At 30.7% G+C, this 27526-nt stretch overlaps 1 protein-coding gene across 2 annotated transcripts; it reads right to left on the reverse strand.

The window, feature by feature from the left end:
- Window positions 1-812: 812 nt before the first annotated feature.
- On the reverse strand, window positions 813-25902 carry LOC111413457 (broad-complex core protein isoforms 1/2/3/4/5-like). Of its 2 annotated transcripts, none has more exons than XM_023044439.2 (6): window positions 25719-25902; window positions 24369-24919; window positions 24112-24279; window positions 3021-3141; window positions 1762-2514; window positions 813-1348 (listed from the first exon to the last, which is right to left on the reverse strand). In XM_023044439.2, the coding sequence occupies exons 2-6, from the start codon at window positions 24864-24866 to the stop codon at window positions 1020-1022; spliced, it is 1869 nt and encodes a 622-aa protein (XP_022900207.2). In that variant the 5' UTR covers window positions 24867-24919; window positions 25719-25902; the 3' UTR covers window positions 813-1019. The 2 variants fall into 2 exon arrangements, with proteins under 2 accessions (XP_022900207.2, XP_071050925.1); XM_071194824.1 differs by lacking the exon at window positions 25719-25902 and adding an exon at window positions 25299-25387.
- Between the last annotated feature and the right edge of the window lie 1624 nt (window positions 25903-27526).

Genomic DNA, 27526 nt, shown 5'->3' on the forward strand with positions numbered 1-27526 from the left:
ATTATTTTTAGACGTTTCAAAAGATGAAAAAATCGTTTCAGAGATACTGGTTTCAGAACGATTTCTTGGAGTTCCAGGAATCAACGTTTGAATTATTATTATGTCATTGATATATGTATTATTTAGCCAAATGTGTAATATAACAATTGATTCCATATCTCCACTAACTTTAATTTTGTAATTTAATTAATTATATGTTGTATTAAAATTCACTTTCCATAATATAATTTAATGATTTTTTTCTAGAAAGAGAATAAATTTTTATTTGACTTCTAATCAAAATCCTGCTTTAAATTGTTTTAAACATTTTCTAAAAAAGATGAATTTATAAAAATACCATAAAAACCTTAAAATTATAAGATGTGTAATATAGAAATATATATAATATATACAAAGGAAAAATGAACACTCATTTTTGATATAAATTTGAAAAAAAATAAATAAATAAAGCCGAAGAAAAAAATGGAAAAAGATTCGATATCAACTATAATTTTTATAAAACAGATTTTGTGATATATGATGTGTAATAATAATTATAATATGCATTAGGTTAATATAGTGACAATAGAATAGTACAGTGCACAACCCCAGAGCAAGCTTAAGTATCCTATTACCAACACAATAAAAATTAAATAAATAAAATAAAAAAAAATAAACGTATAAATATAAAATCGGAAAGTTGGTAAGTCTTAAAAAATAGATCAAGAGAAATAGATTAGTAATAAAAAAAGGGTTAAAAATTTTTTAATAACCTTCTTTGCAAATTAAGTCTTAAAATATTTACAATGGAAATTATAAAAAAAAACTTTAAGTATTTTAACACAACTCATTTATTATTATTTTTTTGAATAACATTTAATACAAGTTTAACCTAATGTTACCATAAAAATAATAACTTTATAACCTAAAATATATCATGTAATATAAAAATAAACCTAAAATAACTTGTTTATTATTAATACAAAAAAAACCGATTCATTTTAGGAACATTAGGAAACAATGTAAAAAAGTCATTAAAATCAACAATCCAAATTAACCCCACCGTGTTTAATACGTACATGCGACTTTAAATTGTCCTTTCTACTAAAAACTTGAGAACACCAAGGGCAACGATTATTTTGAGGTTTGTGAATTGCCGAATGATGCCATCGATTCGTTATTAATTTACCACAAAAATTACAACTATAAGTAGTCGGTGATTCACCAACTTTCACAAACATATTCCCGTAATTCGACCCCGAAGAAGAACTACGCTGAATATGTTGTTGATACGGTTGTTGTTCCCGCTGAGGATTCATAGTTGTTTGTACCCGATAATTTAACATTTTGGTATCTTCAATATGAAGTGCTACAAAAAAATTTGATGTCAACAAAACCTAATACTTATTTATTTATTTATCTTTTTTTTTAATTAAAAAATAATAATTAAAATTATTCACTTCCATTATTGATATCTTATTTTATCTTTATTTTTGAGATAATAACTTTTATGTTGTTCTTGAAGATGTTTTTTAAGATTTGTAGTCCAAATTGTGCAAATTCGACAAATTTTGTATTGAGGTTCTTTTATTTTCTTTTTTAATTCGGTGTCGGATCTTTCAGAAGCGTTACATTTTACGCGTTTATTATTTTCGTTTATTGTTTCATTATCAACTTGATTTGTATCGTTTAATACATCAACTAAAGTGTGATTATCATACTGAGTTTCTTCACTACTATTCAAAACATCAATTAATTCAGTAGATGCGTCTGTGATTTTACCTTTTACATCAATTTTAGGTGAACATTCTTGATAATCCTCTAAATCACATATTGTTTCGTCGTTTGAGTCAATTTCGTTTATATTAGATTTGTATTTTTCAATTTCTTCAGGATCGCATGTTGTTTCATCACTTGAACTACAAATAGTTTTATCTTGTTTTAATTTTTCTTCATCTTGAGATTTGTCACACAAACCTAAAACAATTTTCCAATATTCTTGAGTTTTAACTTCGTCATTAAAATTGTTAATTTCTGCTTCTGATATTGAATTTTGTTTTGTGCTGTTTCGTCTTCGTTGATTTTTATGAAACTTATCGTCAGAACTGGCTAAAATTTTGGAAGGGTGTTGAGTACTTGTTGCGAGAATTTCCTCGTCATCTAAAGTGTCGTCGTCATCCGAGTCAAGAATTTGAATAGCTCCTACATCATTTCCATCACTTTTTATTTTCTCATCAATATCAGTTTTTGTCTCTTCCACAACAGTTTCGCCAATTTCTATTTTATTAATATCAATTACACTGTTGAAATAATTCGCCGAATAAAATTCATCAGCGGAAGAATTTAGAGTTTCATCTTTTAGTGTTTTACACCGATTTGATTGTGTTTTCATTTTTTTTTGATTTTTATGAAAATCCGCGTCTAAACTAGCTAAAATTAGGGAAGATTGTTGACTACTTTCTTCTGGAAGTTGAGTCTCTTGCAATTTTTCTACAACATCAAGTTTTTTGGGTTCTCCTCCTACTTTTCTTCCTCCTAGAAGAAATAAATTCTCACCAGTGTATATCGTCTGCGATAAGCCCTAGTCTTTTAAACATTGTGTTTTTTACTTTAAAAATTATACTCACTTGAAAATGGGTTTACCAGTTTATTTAGTCGCCACATAAAAACCACCCCGCACCTTTAATAACCTTTTTTATACTATAAACAATAGCATAAAAGACTATGCTTATAACTAACAAGAAAAGTAACTAATTCTTACTTAAATAACCAGAACAGGATCTTTGATCTCTTAAAATAACAATCACAACACATCATAGGTTATTAAATGTGGTATACACAAACATATGTACAAAACGCTTTTTTTTAACTGTAGAAACACTAATTATTAAACAAAAATATTGAGGAGATATAAAGGTAAAATTGAGAAAGAATTGGGAGCACCGAAAACTAAAGAAGAAGAGAGTATAGAGAAAAGGAGTGCGATTTTTTATATCGGAGCAAAGAAAAAAATAGAATAGCAGTGTAGTACGAGCACTTACCGTCTATAGCGTCGTTAATTTCCTGTGGTGGTAGTACTGGGGCCGTGCTCTCTGATTCTGATGTTTCCGACAGCGCTTGATTCGACAGGACGTCATCTGGATGAACACTTATGCTTCCACCCTAATAATAAAACAATGGGAGTATAAATAAATATTCAAATTAAGTTAAATTATATAAAAAATAAAACATGTCATTTATATGGTGATTCTATTAAGTGTGTTTATAGCTTTATTGTAATACAGAGTGCAGCAAAACAGATTAAGCGTTTTGAAGGATTATGGAAAAGTAGCTGCAACACACTGTTGGTGACTCATTTTACTAGGCGTTGTTCATTCCTTTAATAATCTGCTCTTTTAGTTCTGATAGGGTTTGAGGGCAACGTTTAAATATGCCTTCTACGACAAATAATGGAAGGAAAGGTTGAGGGGGAAAAAGAGGTCCAGGGAGGAGAAAATGTTCGTGGTTGAAGAATATAAAAGACCGGACAGGCATGGATATCCAACCCAATCATTATTAAGAACAGCACAAAACTTTGTCGAAATTCGCCAACCTTCAGTAATGGCGAAGTCACCATAACAATGCACCAAAAGAATCAGGATTATTTAAAATTGCTAAACCAGTTAATGGAGTTTTTGGCTGTTTTGACCACTACATCTAAAACTATTTAATATTCTTTTTGACTATGACTTGAAAAGCCATTTTCAAGATTTTCTTTCGTTTCTTCTTGCATGCTCGATGGCGTCAAAAAAAATTTTGTTGATCATCAAATCGTTTTTAACAAGATCAATTTATGCATAAATAAAATTTCTTGACATTCCCCGGTGTATACAGAAAGGGGAAGTCCCTTTATCATATGGATTTTGGCGACTTTACGTATTTACAGCCTCACGTTGTGAACAATGCATTAGTGCTTGCCGAATCCGTGTAGTGTTACTTTGTTACTGTGAATAAGACAAAATTTATATTTTGTTCAGTTGGAATACTTATTTGCGAGATGCGTATGTACCAAATTGGTGTAATTGGTAAATTGGTCACTTCTAGAGCAGATGTCTCTTTAGGCAATATATTCCATCAAAATCGGGACGACATGGAATAAAATTTTGGGCCATTTGTAATACTGGTCCATTACAAGGTCTTATAGTTCCAATCGAAAAACCAACTGAACCATTTCACACTCTTCATATGGATTGTCTTGGTCTTTTGCCAATTTCAAAAGATGGTTAAAAACACATACTTGTAATAATCGATGCCTTTACTAAATATTGCCTTTTAAAACCCATGAACTCCGTTACAACTGCAGAGAGTCGTGAAAAATTAGAATCAGTGCTGGCACTTTTTGGCACACAAAAACGAATAATTATGGACCCTACAACATCGTTTAGGAATACAACATTTCCGAAATATTTGGACACATGGCATATTGATTACCATTTTGTTACTCCTGATATCCACAGGGGAAACGGACAAGTGGAAAAATACATGAGAACGATTAGAAATTTGCTAAGAATAGAAACTCAAACTAAGTCTGAGTGGAGTAATGGGTTGTGGAAAATTCAATTAGTCTTAAATAGCACCGTACAGAAAACTACGAAAACCTCACCTTTATTTTTGTTGCTCGGAATCCGAAATTCTACGCCGTAAATTCAAGCAATATTACGCGATCTGTCACCAGACTTGACACCTATCCGAAGTCGAGATTTGGACCGAACTAGAGTGGCGGAAAGGTTACGTTCGTCTTCTAATAGCGATAAGTCTAATCAACGCCGAAGAGGTACTGTGAAGTATTCTACGGGAGATTTCGTGTTATTGCATCGTGATTCTGAGATGCACAAGAGCAGGTCGGATTATGAATTATTGGGTCTTTATGAAATAGTAGGCTGTTTGGATAATGGTCCTTATGAACTTCAGACCAATATTCGAACTAAAGCAGCTAAAGAACTGCTGCGATTTTGGTCTTCCCAATGGTCTTTAACGTGCGACATGAATCAAATATTAGAATTCTTCGAAACTGATAATGAAGAAGGTGAGTTGATTATTTGCTGATTGAAGCACTAGGTACTAAGATTGAAGTTTAACTGTGAATGATTGATTGCTGGGTCTCTGTCCCGTTAGTGGTACAGCCCGATGGTGGCTGAGGTTTCCATCAGATGATTATAAAAAAAAGGGGCATTGTGCTGGGTCTCTGTCCCGTTAGAGGTAGACCCCGATGGTTGCTGAGGTTTCCATCAGATGATTATAAAAAAAAAAGAAATTGTGTTGGTCTCTGTTCCGTTAGTGGTAGAGCCAAGGTGATGGCTGTGGTCTCCCCATGTTTCATGCAAAGTTTGAAAGAATTACATTATTGCTATGTGATAATAATGCAGTTAGATTGAGCTGTTACTGCTGTAGAAACTTTTACGATTACAGGTTGCCCTCCAGCGGTAATAGAAAAGGAGTCCCTTCGAGATCGAAGTGGTCGTCAGGAATGACCGAAAGAAGTGAGAGAGATGAAGAATTTGTCTGGAGACACGTGTTGTTCTCTGGCTGTGCACCGACCGGCAGTTGCTGTTGGAGTACGGCGTTATATACATCGTGCATTATTTTATTAAAGATTATTATTTTTATGTTAACGGTGTTATATTAAAATAGTTTGAAAGAAAGAGTAATATTAATATTATTGAGTTCTGGGCGATATTTTTCCTTATATCTAACAATAGACTGTTCAAAAGAACAGTTGAAAATATGTGTTAGGGGAGTAATAACTATATCCAGAATGGGTAAGAGGAATCTGAGTCCAATATCATCTGCTCCGACACTACTATCCGTGCAAAAAGTCAAGGCTCGATGGAAAAAATTGCGGTAAAGTTTATTGTAATCAGTGAACATTTCTGCGTTTCACATGTTAATTTGGAAATGTTCGGGTCCGCGGATTTTTTCGGGTACTTTTTTCATTTAACTCGCGATAAAAAGAAAACCTCGGACCTCAACATCAGTAACCAAGCTGAATGAAAAGGAAAGCACATTGGTAGATGTAAAGATTTCATTAATAGTATTCTGCCTAATTATGTTACCAACCACCACAGGAAGATCTGCAAAATATTCAACAAGAGCAGCAGCATCAAGAGTGGGTTGATCTATGGGAGACTCTATAACAATCAAGTGATCGCATTGTTTTCCAAAATGTCTTATGAGTGGCTCCAGACAACCTCTGACAGTAGTGCAATCTTTTAGCGTTTTTGCATCGATAATTACAACGGTAATGCACCCGAATGGCAGCAGAAGGGCTACATTTGAATAATAACTTAGCACGATTGCGCTCCCGCATAAGAAACCTAATCTCATCATTCAGCCAAGGTGCCACTTGGCTGAATGATGAGCCACCGCCTTTAAAGAGCATGCTTGTTATAGAGGTTAAGAACCTTGGAATTAAAGTACTCCACCTTAACATCTATGTCAGGCAATCGGTAAAGTGGCTGCCAATCAATTTCGCTCGCATCAGACATCAATAACCTGCAATCTATACTTTGAAGATCATTATGGATCACAAAGCGCCGGGAATTGTCGTTTTCCACACAGTTTGGCCAAAAAAAGAAACCTCAAGTAATTCTGGACTACAATAAAACAAAGGGTGGCCTGGACAACATGGACGAAATAACACGATAAGGATGACGAGAAGATGGCCTCTTGTAGTTTTTTATGGGTTCTTGTATAACATGATAGACATCAGCGCCATGAACGCATACATATGTACTATGGAAGCTCTTGAAACCTAATTCAGCTTTTGATTTGAAAAAGAGAAGAAACATTCTAATTGAGTTAGGAAAGGAGCTAGCAGAATACAAGGACCACGAAAAACCAGAAAAATCTACTAGCATCTACTAGTTCTGAGATTCCAAGAAAGAGGAAGAGATGTGATGTTTGTCCATCTTCTAAAGACAGAAAAACAAGAACTTATGCATGTTGTAAAACCAATATATGCGGTAAACACCTGTAGTTATCTGTAAGAAATGTGTTTAACTCACTTTTACGTAAATATTTTATTTTACAATTAAATATTACATGTCTTTTCTTATGTTCTTATCGCCGAATATTAGTTCAAACTGAGCATATAATAATATGGGTGTAATTGACCCGCGCGGTAAGTAGCGATAGGCCATTTTCTTGGTAGTTCTAGGTTTCATATCATCAGGTCACTATATCATGACCAATTTCAGGTTGATACAACTATAATCACTGAACCTCGGCAGCAAGTGACCTAATAAGGATCTACAACTTTATCTGTGACCTATAACTCTGTCTTAGAGTTAGACCTGTTATTTAACAATTTTTTCATTTTTGGCACCAGGAAATTTGGCAACATTGCCGGTGGTTTGTGAAAAAAGTTGAGGTTATTTTCAGCCCAGTAGCGAAAATTTTATTTATTCATAGAAATACACAAAGAAAAGTCAGTGTAGCAGTGTCCCAGATTCTAATAATCTTGTATAAAATCTAGGACTTGGAGAAACTTGAAACATTTTTTAAATTCTGCACATTATAAACAGGTGTTATTAACAGTTACAATGTACAAAAAAAACTTTAACGACTTCAAATTGTATCCAGAATGTAAACCATATATAAAAACGACTTGCAAAACATGACACACAATTGTAACAGCAAATGTTACCAACAAAAACAATCCCAAAAAAGATTTATTTTTTTATTATTGATTGAAGTAGATTTTATAAACGTTTATTAAGTTGAAATGACGCTAAACGACAAACTATTTAAACCATATCAAATGTAAAACAACCAGAAATAATTAACCCACATATTCATAACTCATAACAGTAATAACCACGAGATCTAAGATCTAGAAAATGATAAAAATTAATAAAATGAAGAACTTTCTAAACGCTTCTTACTAACATTAATTATTATTACGCTTTTTCGTATTTTGTGTACTGTACTATTATATTTCTATAAATTACAATAAATTGAGTTATTATTTAAAATATGGGAAATACAAGAAATTTATTATTTTATAAATTTATAAACATCTTTATTTATCAATCTAAAAATCAACAGCTTTAATATACATAATAAACACAATAAAATTATTACTGTAATTTATTATCTTTTCAAATATTAATTCCTAAATATTAAACAATAATTACTGTTATAAATCTTTTCTCAATAATCTAAACTTCAAATTATCAACAACAATCATAAATCATTTTTAAAAATAATCAATTACATTCCTGTAGAAAACAAACCAACAAAAAAAAATTAATCAATCAATAACTATCACATATCCTTCATCGCACTTTTAAATCTTACTTTTTATTTTCAACATCTTGTATAATTCCTTTTTTAACTTCACAACCTTCACATCACAATCATGTTACATTTACATATTGGACTGATTCATATAATATATATAAAATTTTATTTTTTTGTTAATAATTCCATTTTCTTAATTAAAAAATAATTATTCATTACAATTGTGTAATATTCGTAGTAGAAGCATTTCTACACGTCATAGTTTCAGCTTCTAATTCTTTAGCAACACACAACCGGTGCGCTTTACATTTATCATGATGATTAACAATTTCCAATCGAAAATTACTACTTCCTTCAGCAAAAGACGTCCTAATATCCGGTAAATTAGAGCTCCATTTCCTACAATATTTACAATACATCCTATTTTCGACTTCGTCGTATTGGAGCCACATGTAAGAATCAAGCCAATTCGGTCGAAATCGACTTCCTTTTCTTCCCAACGCTTTAATTTGAGTGTTGGTTCCACTTAAAGAGGCACTTTTTGTATTTTGAATTACCGAAATTTCTTGGGATTGACCTCCACTGGATGATGTCGAAGCTTTCACCAGTTCCGGCGGAATTGGAAGCGGAGCTCTCGAAAAACTCGGTGTTGTTTGGGTGGTAAGTTGTTGAAGATTGTACGAGGATGTTTGAGGCTCGTTGAAATCGCTCGAAGAATAAACACTGAACGACTGTTGTTGAGGTTGATCACGGTCATCACAACTTTTTAAGAGGCCCTCGAGAGTGATCTCTTTGTGGTGAGTTATCTCTCGCGAGGCGAGCGTTTGACTCCCCCAATTGTAAGTCTGTTAACAGATAAAAAGGAAGGGATATGTGTGAATGCTTGTTGAAAAGATTTTTTTTTGTGGTTGAGAAAAAAAATTAAAATCCGAATTAAACGGATTTCAATTTTTTTTGTGCATTCAATTAAGTTAATTTTGTGATAATTTAAGTGATCCCTTCCTTTGATTTTCTTTTGGGTAACAATTGGAGGAGTCTTGTTGAATTTAAAAATTTAAATACAACAAACGCTTTTTGTATTAATGGATTTTTTAAAGTTTTTTTTTCTTTAATAAAAATGCATTGACACATATCCCTAATTAATAAACTTAAAATTAGTTATGTAAATATATGAAATGATTACTTAATGAAAATAATTGCAACAATTTGAGATATGTATCATTTGATTGTTGATACTAGTTATTTATAGCAAAAATATAACACATTTTATGATGTCAATTAAAATTCTATGTAAAAAATGAGAGTGAAATCCAAGATATTGCGGTTTCTTTGTGGAGAAACCTGTCGTAAAAATTATTAGAATAATTGGACCGCGTTATACATCACTTGACTAAGCGACATTTTATCGTTTTTAGAGATTTTGAGACTGTCTGGTAGGTAAAGAAAAATGCAGAATACCTAAAAACGTCATACGTCTAAGAACCGACACTTAGATACACCAAGAAATTCTACAATAGAAAAAATGGATGAACCTACAATTTCGGGCCAGTGTCGTTTTCTAAATGTTAGTATAAAATTAAAAGTTTATGTCTTTTATTTTATATAGAATTGAAGTCTAACTAGTTTCGGCCCTTGGCCATCTTCAGAGACTACAAATAGATTAACATCTCTCATCTTATTATTTGAAAATGAAGATTTCAATTTAATCTAATTTAATAAGTTAATAATAAATAAGTTGATCTAATTTTCCTAACCTCAAAAAGGTTTTTTGTTAATTTGTGAACTCACGCTGCATTCAGTCGCAATAATTTAACTTTTAATTTTTCTCATCACGCCATTTTATACACCTTTAAAAGATTTTTAATTTGTTGTATGAATCTGCTTGAGTATTTTAATGTATTTGAAAACTGACGTAAGTTTGTTTTGTACATTTTTAATTTGATATATGTTAAGATAAGGCATTGCTGTACTCTTATATTGTTTTATACAATAGGTTGCTTTCTGAAGATGCCCTAAGGGCGAAACCGGTAAAAGCTGAAAAATAAAGGATTTTCCATTGTTAAAGCGCAAAATTGTCTTCAATTTCATCTATCATCTTATCCATTTTATAAACGACAACGGTAGGTAGCGCTAGTTAGCATATTTTTATTGCACTAAAACTAGAACTAACACAAGACCTAGAACTAGAATCTTTCGGGTTTAGCCGTCTTGAGAGACGTGCGGCTAAACCCGAATGTTTCTAGTTCTAGGTCTAATGGTAAGTAGCGCTAGTTAGCTAGATAAGAAATCACTCTGTTGCATATTTTTATTGAACTAAAACTACAACAAGAACTAGAAAATTCGGGTTTAGTCGTGAAAAAACTTTCAGTTGTCAATGTTAAGTTTAATTTTATTATTATATTCATAATGTTCATAAAATAACCTTTAAAGTGAGTGCAAACTTGACGCATTTATCACAAAAGACCAAAAAGTTGGAACTTTCAACTTTTAATTTTGACATATTTGTCAACTTCATAAAAAATCCTTTAAAATGAGTCCAAACTCGACTTATTTAACTTTAATATTAATGGAAATACAATCACTTCCGGTTTGAAATGTCAACGTCAATTTTGACATATTTGTCATCTTCATTAAAAAACCTTTAAAATGAGTCCAAAGATGACGCACTTATCTCAAAAAACAAAAAAGTTAGAATAAAAAACAGTAAACCCGAAGTTAGCAACAATGAAGATAGGAATTTAATTTTTAAATATTAATACCAACCTTAATTTTTTTTTTTTTTTATTATATTTTTATTTTTTTGAAAAATATTAAGACATTTTATGATGTCAATTATGACATTGACATTTCAAACCGGAAGTTGCTTATATCTCGAGTAATATTGGAATTAAACGTATCATGTTTGGACTCATTTTAAAGGATTTTTCACGACGATTACAAATATGTCAAAATTGACGTTGATATTCTTAACCGGAAGTTGACAATAATTTCATTAATATGGAAGATAAATATGTCGTGTTTGTACTCATTTTAAAGGATTTTTAATGAAGATTACAAATATGTCAAAATTGAGGTTGACATTTTAAACCTGAAGTTAGTTATCATCAGGGCACGGAACTTTTGTTACAAAACGATCTCAGTTTTGCCGATCCACTCGTTCTCAGTGGAAATATTAATTTTTGTAGCATACTGTTCAGTGGGAAATTAAAATTTCAAGTCAGAAGAAATTGTGTTAACAAAAATTGTTCCTGAAACAATTCTAAACAAACTTTGTCAACAATCTTTTTTGATTTAATCAATAATTAAGAAAATAACCTCAAAATAATAATTTTTCCGTTTTTATACATAATTATACTTAGATGCTTAATTAATAGAGATGTAAAAATTTTTTATTAAGATAATTGATTCAAAATCGAAATTGAAACAAATTTTATTTAAAACATTTTTTGATAAAAACAATAATTATCGAGATAATTAATTTTGATAGCATACTATTCAGAGGGAAATTAAAATTTCAAGTTAGCAAAAAATTTTATTAACAAACACTGTTCCTGAAGTAATTCTAAACAAATATTGTTAATAAAAATTTTTGATTTGATCAATAATTAAGAACATAACGTCAAAAAAAATTGTATATGTCTATTTTTATATATTTCTTATTGAGAAAATTGTTTTAGAATTTAATTTAGAACAACTTTTGTATGAAATTTTCTGCTGAGAACGAGTGGAGGGGGGAAATCGTATCGTTTTGTTACAAAAGTTCCGTGCCCTAGTTATCATATAACAAAAGTTTTATAACTGAAGTTAATCTGGGTTAGTCAATTTTCCGCACATTCTTTCTATTTTTAACGTGTTTTTTTGAGTCATTTCACATTGATTTAAAAAAATCGTCGATTTTTAAGTTACATGATGATTCTTGAATTTTTCCCAAGTTAATTAATATTTCTTTTGTTAAAAAAGAACGTTCTTAAATTTTAACCTGTAACACTTCGTCCCTAATTTCATTTTACAACTTTTAAAACTTTAATTTTGTAAATTAGTAACTAATAATCTGATTTCGACTTTGATACGTGTTTTTTTTTAACAAAACAAAAAGAAACATTAAGAAACTTCTTTGTAAAATGGATAAGATCAGAGATGTTAGTCTATTTGTAGAGTCTCTGTAGATTCTATATAAAATAAAAACCAGTTTAAAAGTACAAAATCAAACTTGGATTATTTTCTTCAAAAATTTTTACATGATTCAATAGTTTGAGCCTGTCTATTCTGCGAAGTCTTATATTTTTAGAAAGATGAAAACGAAAATCCCGTTTTTCTCAACATTATTAATCAAGTGATGCATAACGCACTCCAATTATAAGAAAACTACATAGCTGTTTAATGCTTATTAAAACCGATAACCAATTAACCTTGCTTTTCACAAAAAAAATAATACATTTGGAGTAATTCCAAAGGGAAAATAATTAAAATGCAGTTTAAATATAACGTTTATGAGTTTAAGTGTTGTTAAATGTATACAAGTGTAGATTAGATAATCTTTTTTCTTTGGATAAGAAATTGTTCTATTAGCTTTAAGGACTTATTCAATATTTCACGTTCGATATCTCTGGAACAATGATTCCTTAATCATTCATACAAATTATAATTTCCGTTTGTGTTACTTAAATGCTGTTAGTTAAAAACTTATAAATAAATGTACAACATAATAGGGAATTTGGGTTATGTAACAAGGAATTTTTGCCAAGGAATCTGTCTTGGCAAATCAGCATGTATTAAAAATCAATTTGTAACAAGTATGTCTGTATAGCAAGAGTATGTGTTATTAGAAAGTTTGAAAACATGATTTAATACCTTTCTTTAACTGATACTTTCTAGCCTATATAACAGAAACTTCTGCAGACTTTGAAATATGCATAACAGATAGACTGCGGATATAGAAAAATCAAGTTTTAGTAAGTTTACATACTTGAAAACAATGCGCGATACAAACCTTAGTCCAAACATAATAAATTCTGTTAAATAACATCCTTTGAGATATCCTAAATGTATATCAAGTTAGGTTGTTTGAATTTAAACTACTTAGCAAAGAACTCTGCTGATATTTAGCAGAGAATAAGCTAGTTTGCAGGCTTAGAAAGATTACTAATACAAGAAATAATTTTTGTAGACTTAAACAATAAGCCTGGAGTATAACAAAGATGAAATAAAATGTAATAAACGACTAATTAAAGCTGTTTTAATTTCATACCTGTAATTACTTTACCCAAACGAATATATTGGAAAACTATACAGTAAAGAATATGATTTAATGAAAAACAAGTGGTCAGATTTCCTCTAAAAAATGAACTGTAGATGCAAAAAATCTGCAACAAAGATATTTTACAAAAAACCTTTATGCAGGAAAGATTTGGTACCCATCACATGGCTGTTCTAGAAGAATATAAACAATACAAATTTTGTTAATCTTTTGGATTCCTCCCGATCGTCCAGATTTGAATGAATCGAAAAGTAAATTATAAAAGACGAGATATGAAAATAAGAATTAAAAAATGTTTAGTGTCTTTAAACAGATTGCCTTTCAAAATTTAATAAATGCTATTATTACATAATAAATTATCAGGTAATTTATTACTTTTTGTGTTAAGTAGGTTACGATTCCTAAAATCTACTGAAATAATATGACATGTTACGTGATTCATAGAGTATTACTAATTTATAAAAAATCCTCTTCAATATTAAAAAGCCCTTCGATGATTTTCATTGAAATGAATTTCCAGAAAAGTCTCCTTTCCTTATCGTGCTAATCCATTTCTTTTTTAAAATGAGATTTTAATGTTATCTGAAGATAATTGTAGAAAACTATGCGTGGAGACGTCCAAACATAACTACGTTTGTTAACATCGTTTAACGGAAATATTGGTATTTGCGGTTAATGATGAAAAATGTAAAAAAACATGTTTATAAAGAATTCAGGGACAGAAGAACATTTAAAAAGTGTATACATTCTACGTCTATGAAATACAACTGTAAAATAAGAATGTAGCTTAATCATGTTTGCAAAACCAATGTTTACATATATTAAATATTGGCGAATATGCAATCTTGAATGGAATCACAGTGTATTAAAAATACTTAAACTTTTTCTTATCAATTCTGCCTCGCATAAAAGCTGGCTATACTGTCACAGATGTCGAGCCATAGACATTGTGAAATAAATTAATAATTTATCTTGCTGAATAATTATATTCAAAAAGCAGATGGCGGCACAATTTCTAATTTAATTAGACCATACAAAAATAAATCCACGTTAAGGAAATTTGTCAAATTTTAAATTGAAATTGTTACAAGAAATTAATTAGAGCCGACGCAATTAAACTGAAAGAAATTTCAGTTTAACGAAACAATTATAAGTAAATTACACTACTAATTACGTTATGAAATGTTCTCTTTCTATCACAACATTCCTCAAGTTACAAAGATAAAAATATATTAAAGAACCACAAATTTTTTTAATATAAATTATGAGGGTAACTGGCACGTAAACGTATTTATTGAAATGCATTATTATAGAGCTCATTTGCAATTGATATGCCGTATACAAGGTTGAATAGTTTAGGGATTATTTAAATTTTTTGGTGTTTGTACATTTTCAGTATATACTCCTACAAATATTGGAATTTAGAGTTTAATATAATAGTTCCTTTGGCATCATATTGACTTCTCTGGATGGACTATACTTTAATACACATTTTAAGTTAAAAAATGTTTTAAATATTTCGATTGTTTAAAAATACAGGGAAAAAATGTTTCGTGACTTAAGTTAACTTTTAAACAAACTCACTTTTTATGAGCGTCTATTTCAAAATTTCAATAATACATTTGGCGTGCAAATTATGTTAAAAACTTCTGTTTTATAACCTTTCATCATTAAATCAGTGGCGCCGACTATGGGGGGGCTGCGGGGCTTGCGCCTCCCGAAGTCGGCGCCAAGGGGCTTGAGCCCCCCCGGAAATTTGTAAAAGTGTACAATTGTATTGTATAATACCATTGTATTGTAAAAAGGTGCACTATTTGAAAAAGTTCTGCCCCCCCTTAAATATTAAAAAGTCGGCGCCACTGCATTAAATGACATATTTATATAATTAATTATAAGAAAATATTCGTATCCTTGTCATGTCGCGCTGTTCGAATGCGTGCGGTTGCATCGGCTCTTAATTCGGTTATTCCCCTAAATCTATAATCCTATATAATTCGTTCGCTCGCACGCGGAGTATAGTTGTATATATATAGTTGTAATATTAGTTGTAGTTTGTAGTGCATTCGATGATTCGGTGGTGTTTAACAATCGTTTTTTCGTCTTATATGTGTTGTGGAACTTTTACACAATGGGAAGAAACAAGAGTTTGGACCTGTTTGATAATGATCTTGGTAATCAAATCATATATTGCAAATATTGCGGAAAAAAGTACTTTGACAATATCAATAAACTTACAAACCATCTATTTAACAAATGTTTTAAATATCCTGCTCATCAGTTAGCAATTTCAGACAATGATAATAGAACTGATGACGATACTGTGATTGTTGAAACATCGATGTCCACGTCCAACACTCACATCATTGAAGAAAAACTTTATTATTTTTTATTTACTTAAATTTTTTATATTAAGGTAACATTTTTGTTATAGGACAAACTATATCGTACTCTTGCCAATGGTCGACCATTCTTTGTGGAAAGAATTTTTTAAACAACTGCAACCCACCTTTCCATTACCAAACAGAAAGCAAATTTCAAGCACTTTACTGGGCAGAGAATAGAACGATATGAAGAAGAAGATTAGCGTGCAGTTGGAAGAAGCTCTAAATTAGCATTTACAGTGTGATGGCTGGATCAATATGTGCAATGAAGGTGTTATCAATTTCGTTATTACAAAACCTGAGCTGTTCTTTATAGAATTTTTGCTAACCAAAGCAAATAAACATACTTCGGAATATATTAGAGACGAATTGGAGGAAATATTAGAAAAATATGGACCAGCCCACAAATTTTTTGTAGTGATTGGTGATAATGCCAATATGACAAAAGCGTTTAGGCTACATAAAGAAATATATCCTCACTTGGCACCTTTAGGATGTTTTGCACACACACTGCATCTTTTATTCAATGATATTTTAAGTTCTCCCTCAATCAAACAATGTGTTATCCAAATATTCTATGTTATAAAAGGAGTGAAAATGTTTGAAAAGTTTTGTCTGCTTTACTTTCCGAAATAAATAGCAACATAAGTCATAAATTACCTTGCAAGACTCGTTGGGGTAGCTATTTATTCACCATTGAAAGTCTCCTCACAAACAAAGTTGGTTTACAGACATTAACTGTACATGAAAAAGCTATCACTCTTACTAAGAAAATAAAATCTCTTTTGTTAGTCGACGATTATTTTTGGCCGCAGATAGATTATGATCTGCATCGACATTTTGAATGCAATTGTGTCTTGGATTACAGTTCTTGAGGGATATTTACCATTAATTCATAAAGTTGATAATGCTCTTAAAGAAATTGAGTTTGATATCATCAATAAACTTACTGATTTTTTGAGTGATGCTGAAGAACGTTCGAACTTGATTAAAAAAAATTAAAGATCGAAAGAAGTATGCTATGGGTCCTATACACACCTCCAAAGGATACAATCTCTCTCACGTAGAGGAAATTGACGCTATGGAATTTATATATACTGTAGGCAAGCAAATGAAACTAGACGTTATGGCTGATTTGGCAAAGTATAAGTCTAATGAAGGTTTGTGGAGTTCATTGTCGTGGTGGAAAGGACTCTGCAACAGTACTACATTAAGCAAAATTGCTGTTCGTATTTTGTCAGCACCAGTGACATCAGCAGCAATTGAAAGATTATTCAGTACTTTCAGATGGATACAAAGTAAGAGACGCAATCGTCTTGAAAGTGAAAGAGCAGGAAAGCTGACACATATTACGTACAATTGGAAATTAAACAACACTGTATCAAGTAAAAATAGCACAGAATCAAAATTTGAAAATTGGTGTCTGATTCAGAAACTCATTCTGAAGATCTGTAGATTTTAAAATAGCTTTTAGATGTCCACCTTTTTAGTGTTTTATTTTGTTAAGTTATTATTTTTGTTGTTATCTTTTTTGTTGCTTAAGTAGCAACAGAAACACAAAATCACAAAAGTTATTAAATCAAACAAACAAAAATTGGAATTTTATATCCCATTGCGTTAACCTACTGTTCGAATTATGTCGGTACTAGCTAATTCGCTTGGGTGAATCCCCAGCATAGTTTGCCATATAGGTTCTGTTACTTAAACAGTGTAAGTGTCACCTTCTGAATTCGATAGAAGTTTTATTAATTGAACTACCTATTATGTCCACAAAAATGGTTCATTACGACGCTGCATTAAAGCGACAAGTTATTGTATTTGTGGAAAGTAAGAGCAGCTAGTAGTTAATTCAACATAAACGAATCAAATATTCGGCGTTGGAGAAAACATCGCTCAGTAATAATCTTATGCAGAGCAACGACCAAAGGTCTCACTGGTCCTAAATGAGGAAAATTTCGACATATCGATGACGCTGTAATTAATTTTGTCAAAGAAAAACGTGCAAAAAGACTATCACTAACAAGGCAGATCATGCAATCAATTAAGGGCTTAGAAATTGTCAAGGTAAAAAATTAACAAATTTTCAAAGATACGTAATTCAATTTAGAAATAAAAAAAATATGAATTTAGTGAATTTAGTAACGCTGATGAGACCCCAATTTATTTCGATATGCCTCGTAATTACAGTTAACGAAAAAGGACAAAAAGAAATAAAACTGATAACAACTGGTTAAAAAACGACGAATCGCGGTAATGTTGTGTATTACTGCTGATGGTGAAAAATAACCGCCATATTTAATAGAATAAAAAAAAATGAAACATTTCACAGTGATGTTATAGTTCAAACGCAAAAGAAAGGCTGGATGACGGCAGACCTTATGGAAGATTGGGTGAATGTGATATGGAACAGACATCGCGGATATTTAAGTAAACCATTGTAAAAACTTAAGTTAAAAGAAACAATGGTAATTTGGTGATTATACCTGAAGGTATGATAAGTGTGTTATACCCATTGGACGTTTCAATTAATAGGCACTTCAAGGATTATGGAAGAAAAGAGTACGAATTATGGTTAGTGATGCCATCCACTGACTTCAACCGGAAAAATGAAAAAAGTTAGTGCATCAACAGTTGCGAAATGGGTTTTATCAGCTTGAAAACGAATCACAGAAAACATAATCAAGCATTCATTTAAAAAATGTATTATGAACGCCTTAGATGATTCAGAGGATGATATTTTATGGGAAGAAGATGGAAAATAACTCAGATACACATACCGAATAAAAATGTTTTTTTATATTCTATACTATAATAGTATATTAAAAAACTAGTTTCGTAAGACATGCTTGAAATGTACGAATTCAAATAGAAAAACGAGTGGCGAAGTTTTTTATTTAATGAGTGCTTAAAGTCTTATGAAACGTGTTTCTTATGCTATTTTTTGTAATTCCCGTTTTTATCCTTTTTTTTAACAAAAATAAAATAAATTTTGGCAATGTTGAGAAATAGGTATGTATGTAGCAGTTGGTAACACCGTAACATTTGAAAATAGAAATTTGAATTGACAATTAGAAATTGTCAAAACACAAAATGTATTCTTGTACCTGAAAAAAAATTTTCTGTACACCTCGTAAAATAAGAGAAATTGCTCAGAGTTCAATGTCCTCATCATTGTAAACCTTGTATTCGATGTTAAGAACGTGTTTAAACATCCATAGACAAAAATTGTCACATTGACTAGAAAAATTAATGACCCAAGGTTTATCAACTTGAACTGGTTCCATAAAATGTTACAAAAATCTCATTACAGCATCGGATGTTGTAAGGAGTCTCATTATAGCATCCGTTTGAGTACTGTAATAGCTTTCATTATCGTTACGAATTACAAAAATAAAGTTAAGTTTGTGTTTTAATCATTATTGTGTAATAATGTAATTTACTTATTTACCATTTTCATTTTAGGACGAATTTTTTTTCGATATAATCATTCAAAGAAATAGCGTGCGTCTTAGATTCGAACGAATACGGTAATAAAAGACGAACTGTCCTATTACCACTGGCTAAATGTAAAACATTTGTATAAGTGATGGTTCATAATTATTATCAAATTGAATTTCATTTATTATATTCATGAATTAACGTTTTTTGGTTCCTATAAGTTAAAATAAATAGTACGATTTTGAATTTTTTTAACTTAGGGTAAGTAAATTTTAATTTGCATTATTAGCTAATTTAAAAGACATTTAGCCCTGCTTAATATCTCATTTGAAAGGTTTTAAAACAGAGAAATTTTTAACATAGTTTGCATGCCAAATGTATTATTGAAATAGACGCTCATAAAAAATTAGTTTGTTTAGAAATTAACTTAAGTCACAAAACATTTTTTCAATATATTTTTAAATAATCGAAATATTTACAATATTTTTCAACTTAGAATGTGTATTAGAGTGTAGTCTATCAGAGAAGTCAATATGTTGCCAAAGAAACTACTATTAAAGTCTAAATTCCAATATTTGTAGGAGTATACAGGTTTTGTATGTATATACTACTGGTTAATACCTTATTTTCAACCATACCTTAAACTCGCTCTCTAAGGGGATGAAATTCACAACCCCTTTGATATTTTTATAACTTTTTAACGCCATGGAATATTAATATAAAAAAATGTGGGTTGCAAAGCTTATTCATTATTGGTACTTTTTTGTCTCTTTAGTTTTTTCCTTAAAGATAATAGTTTTAGCGTAAGAAAATGAAATATGCTACATTGTCCTGTAAAGCGCTGCTATTATTATGGGGAAATTTTTCTTTATAGTTAGCTATGGAAGTTGTGCACTTACTAGGATCTAGTACTAACTAAATTACATCAATTAATTGTGATTTTCATAAGAAAAACCATAAATAGTTCTCAGAGCCAACTTTTAGAATAATTTTAGCTAAACATGGCGGCACATAGCGGTACATGGCACGACATTTTATTTTTTTACACGGAAACTATTAACTTTAAGGAAAATACTAAACAGACAAAAAAGTACCATTAAAAAATGAGTTTTATAACCCATATTTTTTTATGTTAATATTCCATAGCGTTAAAAAGTTCTGATAAAAAAAATCTAGGGAGTGGTGAATTTCATCCCCTTAGAGGGCGTTAGGGAAGTTTAAGCTATGCTTGAAAGTAAGGTCTTAACCAGTAGTAAATACTAGTGATGGAACGGTTATAATTTCTGGTGCATTTCTGAAGTGATACCCTATATTGCCACATTATTGCGATATTTGAACAAAAATGAAATTAATAAGAAAGCTAATAAGATATGTCAACTTATTTGGATCTGATTTAACTAACGCAGCAACTCTAAAAAGAGGATACTCTAATTAATAGTTGGCGATATGTCCACAAGGATCCTTCAAGAAATGAATTTAATAGAGAATTTTGAAAGTTATCGATAAAAATTGCAACATCAAAAATCTTATCAAAATTTCAAATATTGTTTTCTCAAAAACTAAGTTATTTTTCAAAGCGGGTTGGTTCATTGGAAGGAAGACACTTTTATTAACACTTTGGGAAATTTTCATACTCATATTCCAAGAAATGGATTTTAAATGAAATTTTAAAACGTAATCGGCGAAAATTGCACAGTACGAAAAAATTGTCGATTATTTCAAAAATTTATTTCGCCACAACCAAAAGTGATTCTTCAAAATGGCTTTTTGCAGAAAAAGAGGATCCTATAATTAATAATTGGTGATATTTCTACAAGGATGCTTCAAGAAATGAATTTTATAGCAAATTTTGAAAGTTATTGATGAAAATTGCAACATCGAAAATTTTATCGAAACTTCAAATATTGTTTTCTCAAAAACTAAAAGTTATTTTTCAAAACGGGTTGGTTCATTGGAAAGAGGACACCTTTATTAACACTTTGGGAAATTTTCATACTAATATTCTAAGAAATGGATTTTATACGAATTTTTAAAACTTAATCGGCGAAAATTGCACAATTCGAAAAATTTGCCGATTATTTCAAAAATTTATTTCTCCAGAACTAAAAGTGATTTTTAAAAACGGAATAAATTAGAAAGAGGATACTATAATTAATAATTGGTGATATTTCTACGAGGATCTTTCAAGAAATGAATTTTATAACGAATTTTGAAAGCTATTGATGAAAATTGAAATTCGAAAATTTCATCAAAACTTCAAATATTGTTTTCTCAAAAACTAAAAGTTATTTTTCAAAATGCGTTGGTTTATTGGAAAGAGGGTACTTTTATTAACACTTTGGGAAATTTTCATACTTATACTCCAAGAAATGGATTTTATACGAATTTTTAAAACTTAATCGACGAAAATTGCAAAATTCGAAAAAATTGTCGATTATTTCAAAAATTTATTTCTCCAGAACTAAAAGTGATTTTTCAAAACGGCTTTTTGCATTAAAAAGAGGATACTATAATTATTAATTGGTGATATGTCCACAAGGATCCTTCAAGAAATGAATTTAATAGAGAATTTTGAAAGTTATCGATAAAAATTGCAACATCAAAAATCTTATCAAAATTTCAAATATTGTTTTCTCAAAAACTAAGTTATTTTTCAAAGCGGGTTGGTTCATTGGAAGGAAGACACTTTTATTAACACTTTGGGAAATTTTCATACTCATATTCCAAGAAATGGATTTTAAATGAAATTTTAAAACGTAATCGGCGAAAATTGCACAGTACGAAAAAATTGTCGATTATTTCAAAAATTTATTTCGCCACAACCAAAAGTGATTCTTCAAAATGGCTTTTTGCAGAAAAAGAGGATCCTATAATTAATAATTGGTGATATTTCTACAAGGATGCTTCAAGAAATGAATTTTATAGCAAATTTTGAAAGTTATTGATGAAAATTGCAACATCGAAAATTTTATCGAAACTTCAAATATTGTTTTCTCAAAAACTAAAAGTTATTTTTCAAAACGGGTTGGTTCATTGGAAAGAGGACACCTTTATTAACACTTTGGGAAATTTTCATACTAATATTCTAAGAAATGGATTTTATACGAATTTTTAAAACTTAATCGGCGAAAATTGCACAATTCGAAAAATTTGCCGATTATTTCAAAAATTTATTTCTCCAGAACTAAAAGTGATTTTTAAAAACGGAATAAATTAGAAAGAGGATACTATAATTAATAATTGGTGATATTTCTACGAGGATCTTTCAAGAAATGAATTTTATAACGAATTTTGAAAGCTATTGATGAAAATTGAAATTCGAAAATTTCATCAAAACTTCAAATATTGTTTTCTCAAAAACTAAAAGTTATTTTTCAAAATGCGTTGGTTTATTGGAAAGAGGGTACTTTTATTAACACTTTGGGAAATTTTCATACTTATACTCCAAGAAATGGATTTTATACGAATTTTTAAAACTTAATCGACGAAAATTGCAAAATTCGAAAAAATTGTCGATTATTTCAAAAATTTATTTCTCCAGAACTAAAAGTGATTTTTCAAAACGGCTTTTTGCATTAAAAAGAGGATACTATAATTATTAATTGGTGATATGTCCACAAGGATCCTTTAACAAATGAATTTAATAGCGAATTTTGAAAGTTATCGACGAAAAATGCAGCATCGAAAATTTTATCAAAACTTCAAATATTGTTTTCTCAAAAACTAAAAGTTTTTTTTCAAAACGGGTTGGTTCATTGGAAAGAGGACACTTTTATTAACACTTTGAGACATTTTCATACTCATATTCCAAGAAATGGAATTTATACGAATTTTTAAAATTTAATCGGCGAAAATTGCAAAATTTGACAAAATTGTGGATTATTTCAAAAATGTATTTTTCCAGAACTAAAAGTGATTTTTTAAAACGGCTTTTTGCATTAAAAAGAGGATACTATAATTAATAATTGATGATATTTCCACAAGGATCTTTCAAGAAATGAATTTTATAGCGAATTTTGAAAGTTATTGATGAAAATTGCTACATCGAAAATTTTATCAAAACTTTAAATATTGTTTTCTCAAAAACTAAAAGTTATTTTTCAAAACGGATTGGTTCATTGGAAAGAGGACACTTTTGGGAAATTTTCATACTCATACTCCAAGAAATGGATTTTAAATGAATTTTTAAAACTTAATCGGCGAAAATTGCAAAATTCTAAAAAATAGTCGATTATTTCAAAAATTTATTTCTCCAGAACTAAAAGCGATTTTTCAAAACGGTTTTTTGGATTAAAAAGAGGATATTATAATTAATAATTGGTGATATTTCCACAAGGATCCTTGGATTAATGAATTTTATAGGGAATTTTTAAAACTTAATCGACGAAAATTGTAAGATTCGAAAAAATTGTCATGTTGAATTGGGATTGTTACAATGAGATTGCTAATGATATATGATATATAGTGTCCAACACCTAAAAGAAATACTAATTCCTGTGAATATTGGAGTACTAAGTAATAGGTTTTTAATTAATATTAACCTTGTATACTGGAAATTTACAAAAACCAAAAAATTTAAATAATTCCTAAACTATTTAACTGTGTTTAAGGCATATTTGGCTTAATCACTTGCAAATGAGCTCTACAAGAATAGATTTCAATAAACCAGTCACCTATATAATAAAATTTATAATAAATTTAATAATGGACAACTTTGTAGAAATAATTAATTGATTTTTATCTTACCACAAGTTAAAATTGAAATCATATTCTTACCGTTTGCAATGCTTCGGACATACAATGAAAAGAATCCACCTGAGCTCCATCATGTGTCAATTCTTGCTTAACCATTGGAGGAGTTACCCTCAGATCATCCATATGTGCATCCTTCTCTGTTGTAATAGGTGTGAGCTTTGGTACGGTTGTTTTGTAATTGCTAGGTGGCTATTTACAAAGAAAAATATTTAGGATTATTGGAGTTAATTCAAAATTAATTTAATTGTAATTTGGGGGAGATTAAAAAAAGAACTAACCTGACTATCATTATATCGCTCTTGGTTGTTATCACAGTTATTATTCGACGATTTCCTTTTCCGCTTTTCATGTGGTTGCGAATCATGTTCAGGGGGCCACTCTCGTTTAGGGACATCGACCGGCGCGTCCACTTTACTATTCAATTGGTTATGATCGGTAAGGCCGCGTATTTGCAACGCCTCCGCCGTCTTCAAGAACATGGGCAGAAGGTGTTGTGATACGTTCACCTCGCCTTTGTACATGAAGTCGAGGAGTGCTTTCATCTCGTTGTAATTGACGTCTTTCAGGTAGATGATGGGATGAGGATGGACGTTCTTAATCAGGAGCATCTCAAAATAAGGGCTACATGCTGACAATATCGTCTGATGCGCCTTGAGCGTTTCACCTTCACAGGCCAGGGTTACATCGCAAAGGGCTTGTCTTCGTAATAGACTCAAGAGGACGTCTGTTAAGTTTGTCGGATGGTTGTTCCAGCGTAGACAAAATTGTTGATCCATTTTTGTTGTGGTTGTTGTTGTTGTAGTGGTGTGATTAAATTAAAAATTAGTACCTGTTGATATAATGGAGTTAATAATTTGTAATTAATTAAAAAAAAAATGAAAATAAATAAAGATTAATACACGGTACATAAAATTAAAGTTATATGACCTAAAACTGTATTGAGCTAGAAATACAGTTATCTATTCAGTAATATAATTGCATTATGGCCCAAAGGAATGTTCTATAAGAGAGGAGAGATTATGCTCTGCGTTGGAAATTGATGAGTGTAAAACTACGTCACAAACAGTTGACCATTCACCGAACCAAAGGGCAATAACGAAAAAAACAATAAAATTGGAAATAAAGAAGGCGTTGAAGTAGAAAAAAAAAGTTGAAAAAAACAAAAAAGAAACGTATCGTCATGCCCTTATAAAATGAAAAGAACTCACCGAAACCATACACACAAATCCAGTATTTTTACGCGATTGAAATAATGGTTACGCCGTTTAAACAATAGTAAAACGAACGTTCGCACGTGTCCCACGCCATAAAACCGAACGGAATCCGCCCGAAAAAACCGAACCCGTACGTGCCTAAACGTGTTACTTCGAAAAATTATTACACGGTCATCGCTACGGTGTTAGTTACCGCCATTACTACCAGAGAGAACCAAGTGTGCCATAGGTTTTTTTTTTGTCGCTCACGCACATCTCTAATGCCACGACCGAAGAAGAGAGAAAGAGAAAGAGATAGACGGAAACTTGACCGTTTTATACTTGGGGCCCCACGGATTCTAACGTTACCGACACTATTTCCGTGACGCGCCCTTCATACGACGATGTATTTTGACCTTTTGTGATGATGGTTACCTTTTGTTATTTTTGTAATTTTATTTATTTTTTTTTTATCAAAAAAAAAAAAACAAGGGAATCCTTGCTACGACACCCAAGTAAAAGCCATGCCAAACTGGCCAAACACAACTCTTTTAGCACACGGTTCGGCAACACAATTTACACTACCGTGGTACAGTTTTTCTCCTTCCTTTCTCTCACTCTTCGTTACTCATCATCGCCAAATTCAAATCAAGGTACGTATGCGATTAGAAATATATTTCGTAAAGGATTTCCGGCTCAACATGATTAACATCCTGTTAATTCATTCAATGGAAATATTCATTAATCAGAAAACAATCAAATCATTATCATAATTTCTGAATTCATTCCAAATTCGATTTTTAAGTAAATGTCAAAATATCGTGCTTTTTGGGTTGCCTTTACAGATACTTAACAGATAACTTTTTATAAAAAAACTATTTCATATGAAATATATAAGTTATTCTTATTATTTATTTATATTAATTCAAATAAAAATAAGCAAATTAAATATTTTCTAAATGCAAAAATGTGGTGGTTGGGTTGCATACCCTTAATATCACAATTTATATACAGTGACGAACAAAAGTCTACATATAGCATTGAATGGGGTCATACACGATTTTTTTTTATTATATTTTCTGAAAATTTGTATAAAAATATAATTAACAGTATTTTTTTTTGAATATATTCGAACAAAACCATTATTATGCATTTGCGATTTGAAAATTCCCGCGTTGATGACGTACAAATATCAGCTTTCCGTTCCCTGTTCCTCGCTCAAATTACAGAATAACAGTGGCAGTATCCCGCCAAATCTGACGCCATATTATAGCGAGTTACCAAGGTATGTTGCTATTGGTGATAAAAATTTGGCGGGATACCGCTTGTGTCACTTCTGGTTCACGTCTCTTAAGACGACTAAACACAAATGATTCTAGTTCTACTATACATATAATCTAATATAGGTACGTACTTTTCTAATACGTATATTTAACCTTTCAACTACTTCAATAAAAATATACAACAACCTAACGCTTAATAACAATTAAAACTACAATTAATACTAGACCTAGAACTACAATCATTTGGGTTTAGCCATACGTCTCTAAAGACGGCTAAACCTGAATGATTCTAGTTCTAGGTCTAGTGTTAGTTCTAGTTTTACACTAACACAGTTACTATGTAAAATTAACACTATACCTAGACTAGAATCATTTGGGTTTAGCCGCACGTCTCTAAAGACGGCTAAACCCGAATGATTCTAGTTCTAAGTATAGTGTTAGTTCTAGTTTTACAATAGCACTGTTACTATGTAGAATTAACACTATACCTAGAACTAGAATCATTTGGGTTTAGCCGCACGTCTTTAAAGACGGCTAAACCCGAATGATTCTAGTTCTAAGTATAGTGATAGTTCTAGTTTTACACCAGTACTATCACTAAAAGTAACACTATACCTAGAACTAAAATTATTTGGGTTTAGCCACACGTCTCTAAAGACGGCTAAACCTGAATGATTCTAGTTCTAGGTCTAGTGTTAGTTCTAGTTTTACACTAACACAGTTACTATGTAAAATTAACACTATACCTAGACTAGAATCATTTGGATTTAGCCGCACGTCTCTAAAGACGGCTAAACCCGAATGATTCTAGTTCTAAGTATAGTGTTAGTTCTAGTTTTACAATAGCACTGTTACTATGTAGAATTAACACTATACCTAGAACTAGAATCATTTGGGTTTAGCCGCACGTCTTTAAAGACGGCTAAACCCGAATGATTCTAGTTCTAAGTATAGTGTTAG

This window comes from Onthophagus taurus, chromosome 3 (genome assembly GCF_036711975.1).
Source record: "Onthophagus taurus isolate NC chromosome 3, IU_Otau_3.0, whole genome shotgun sequence".
Taxonomy (NCBI): Eukaryota; Metazoa; Arthropoda; class Insecta; order Coleoptera; family Scarabaeidae; genus Onthophagus; species Onthophagus taurus.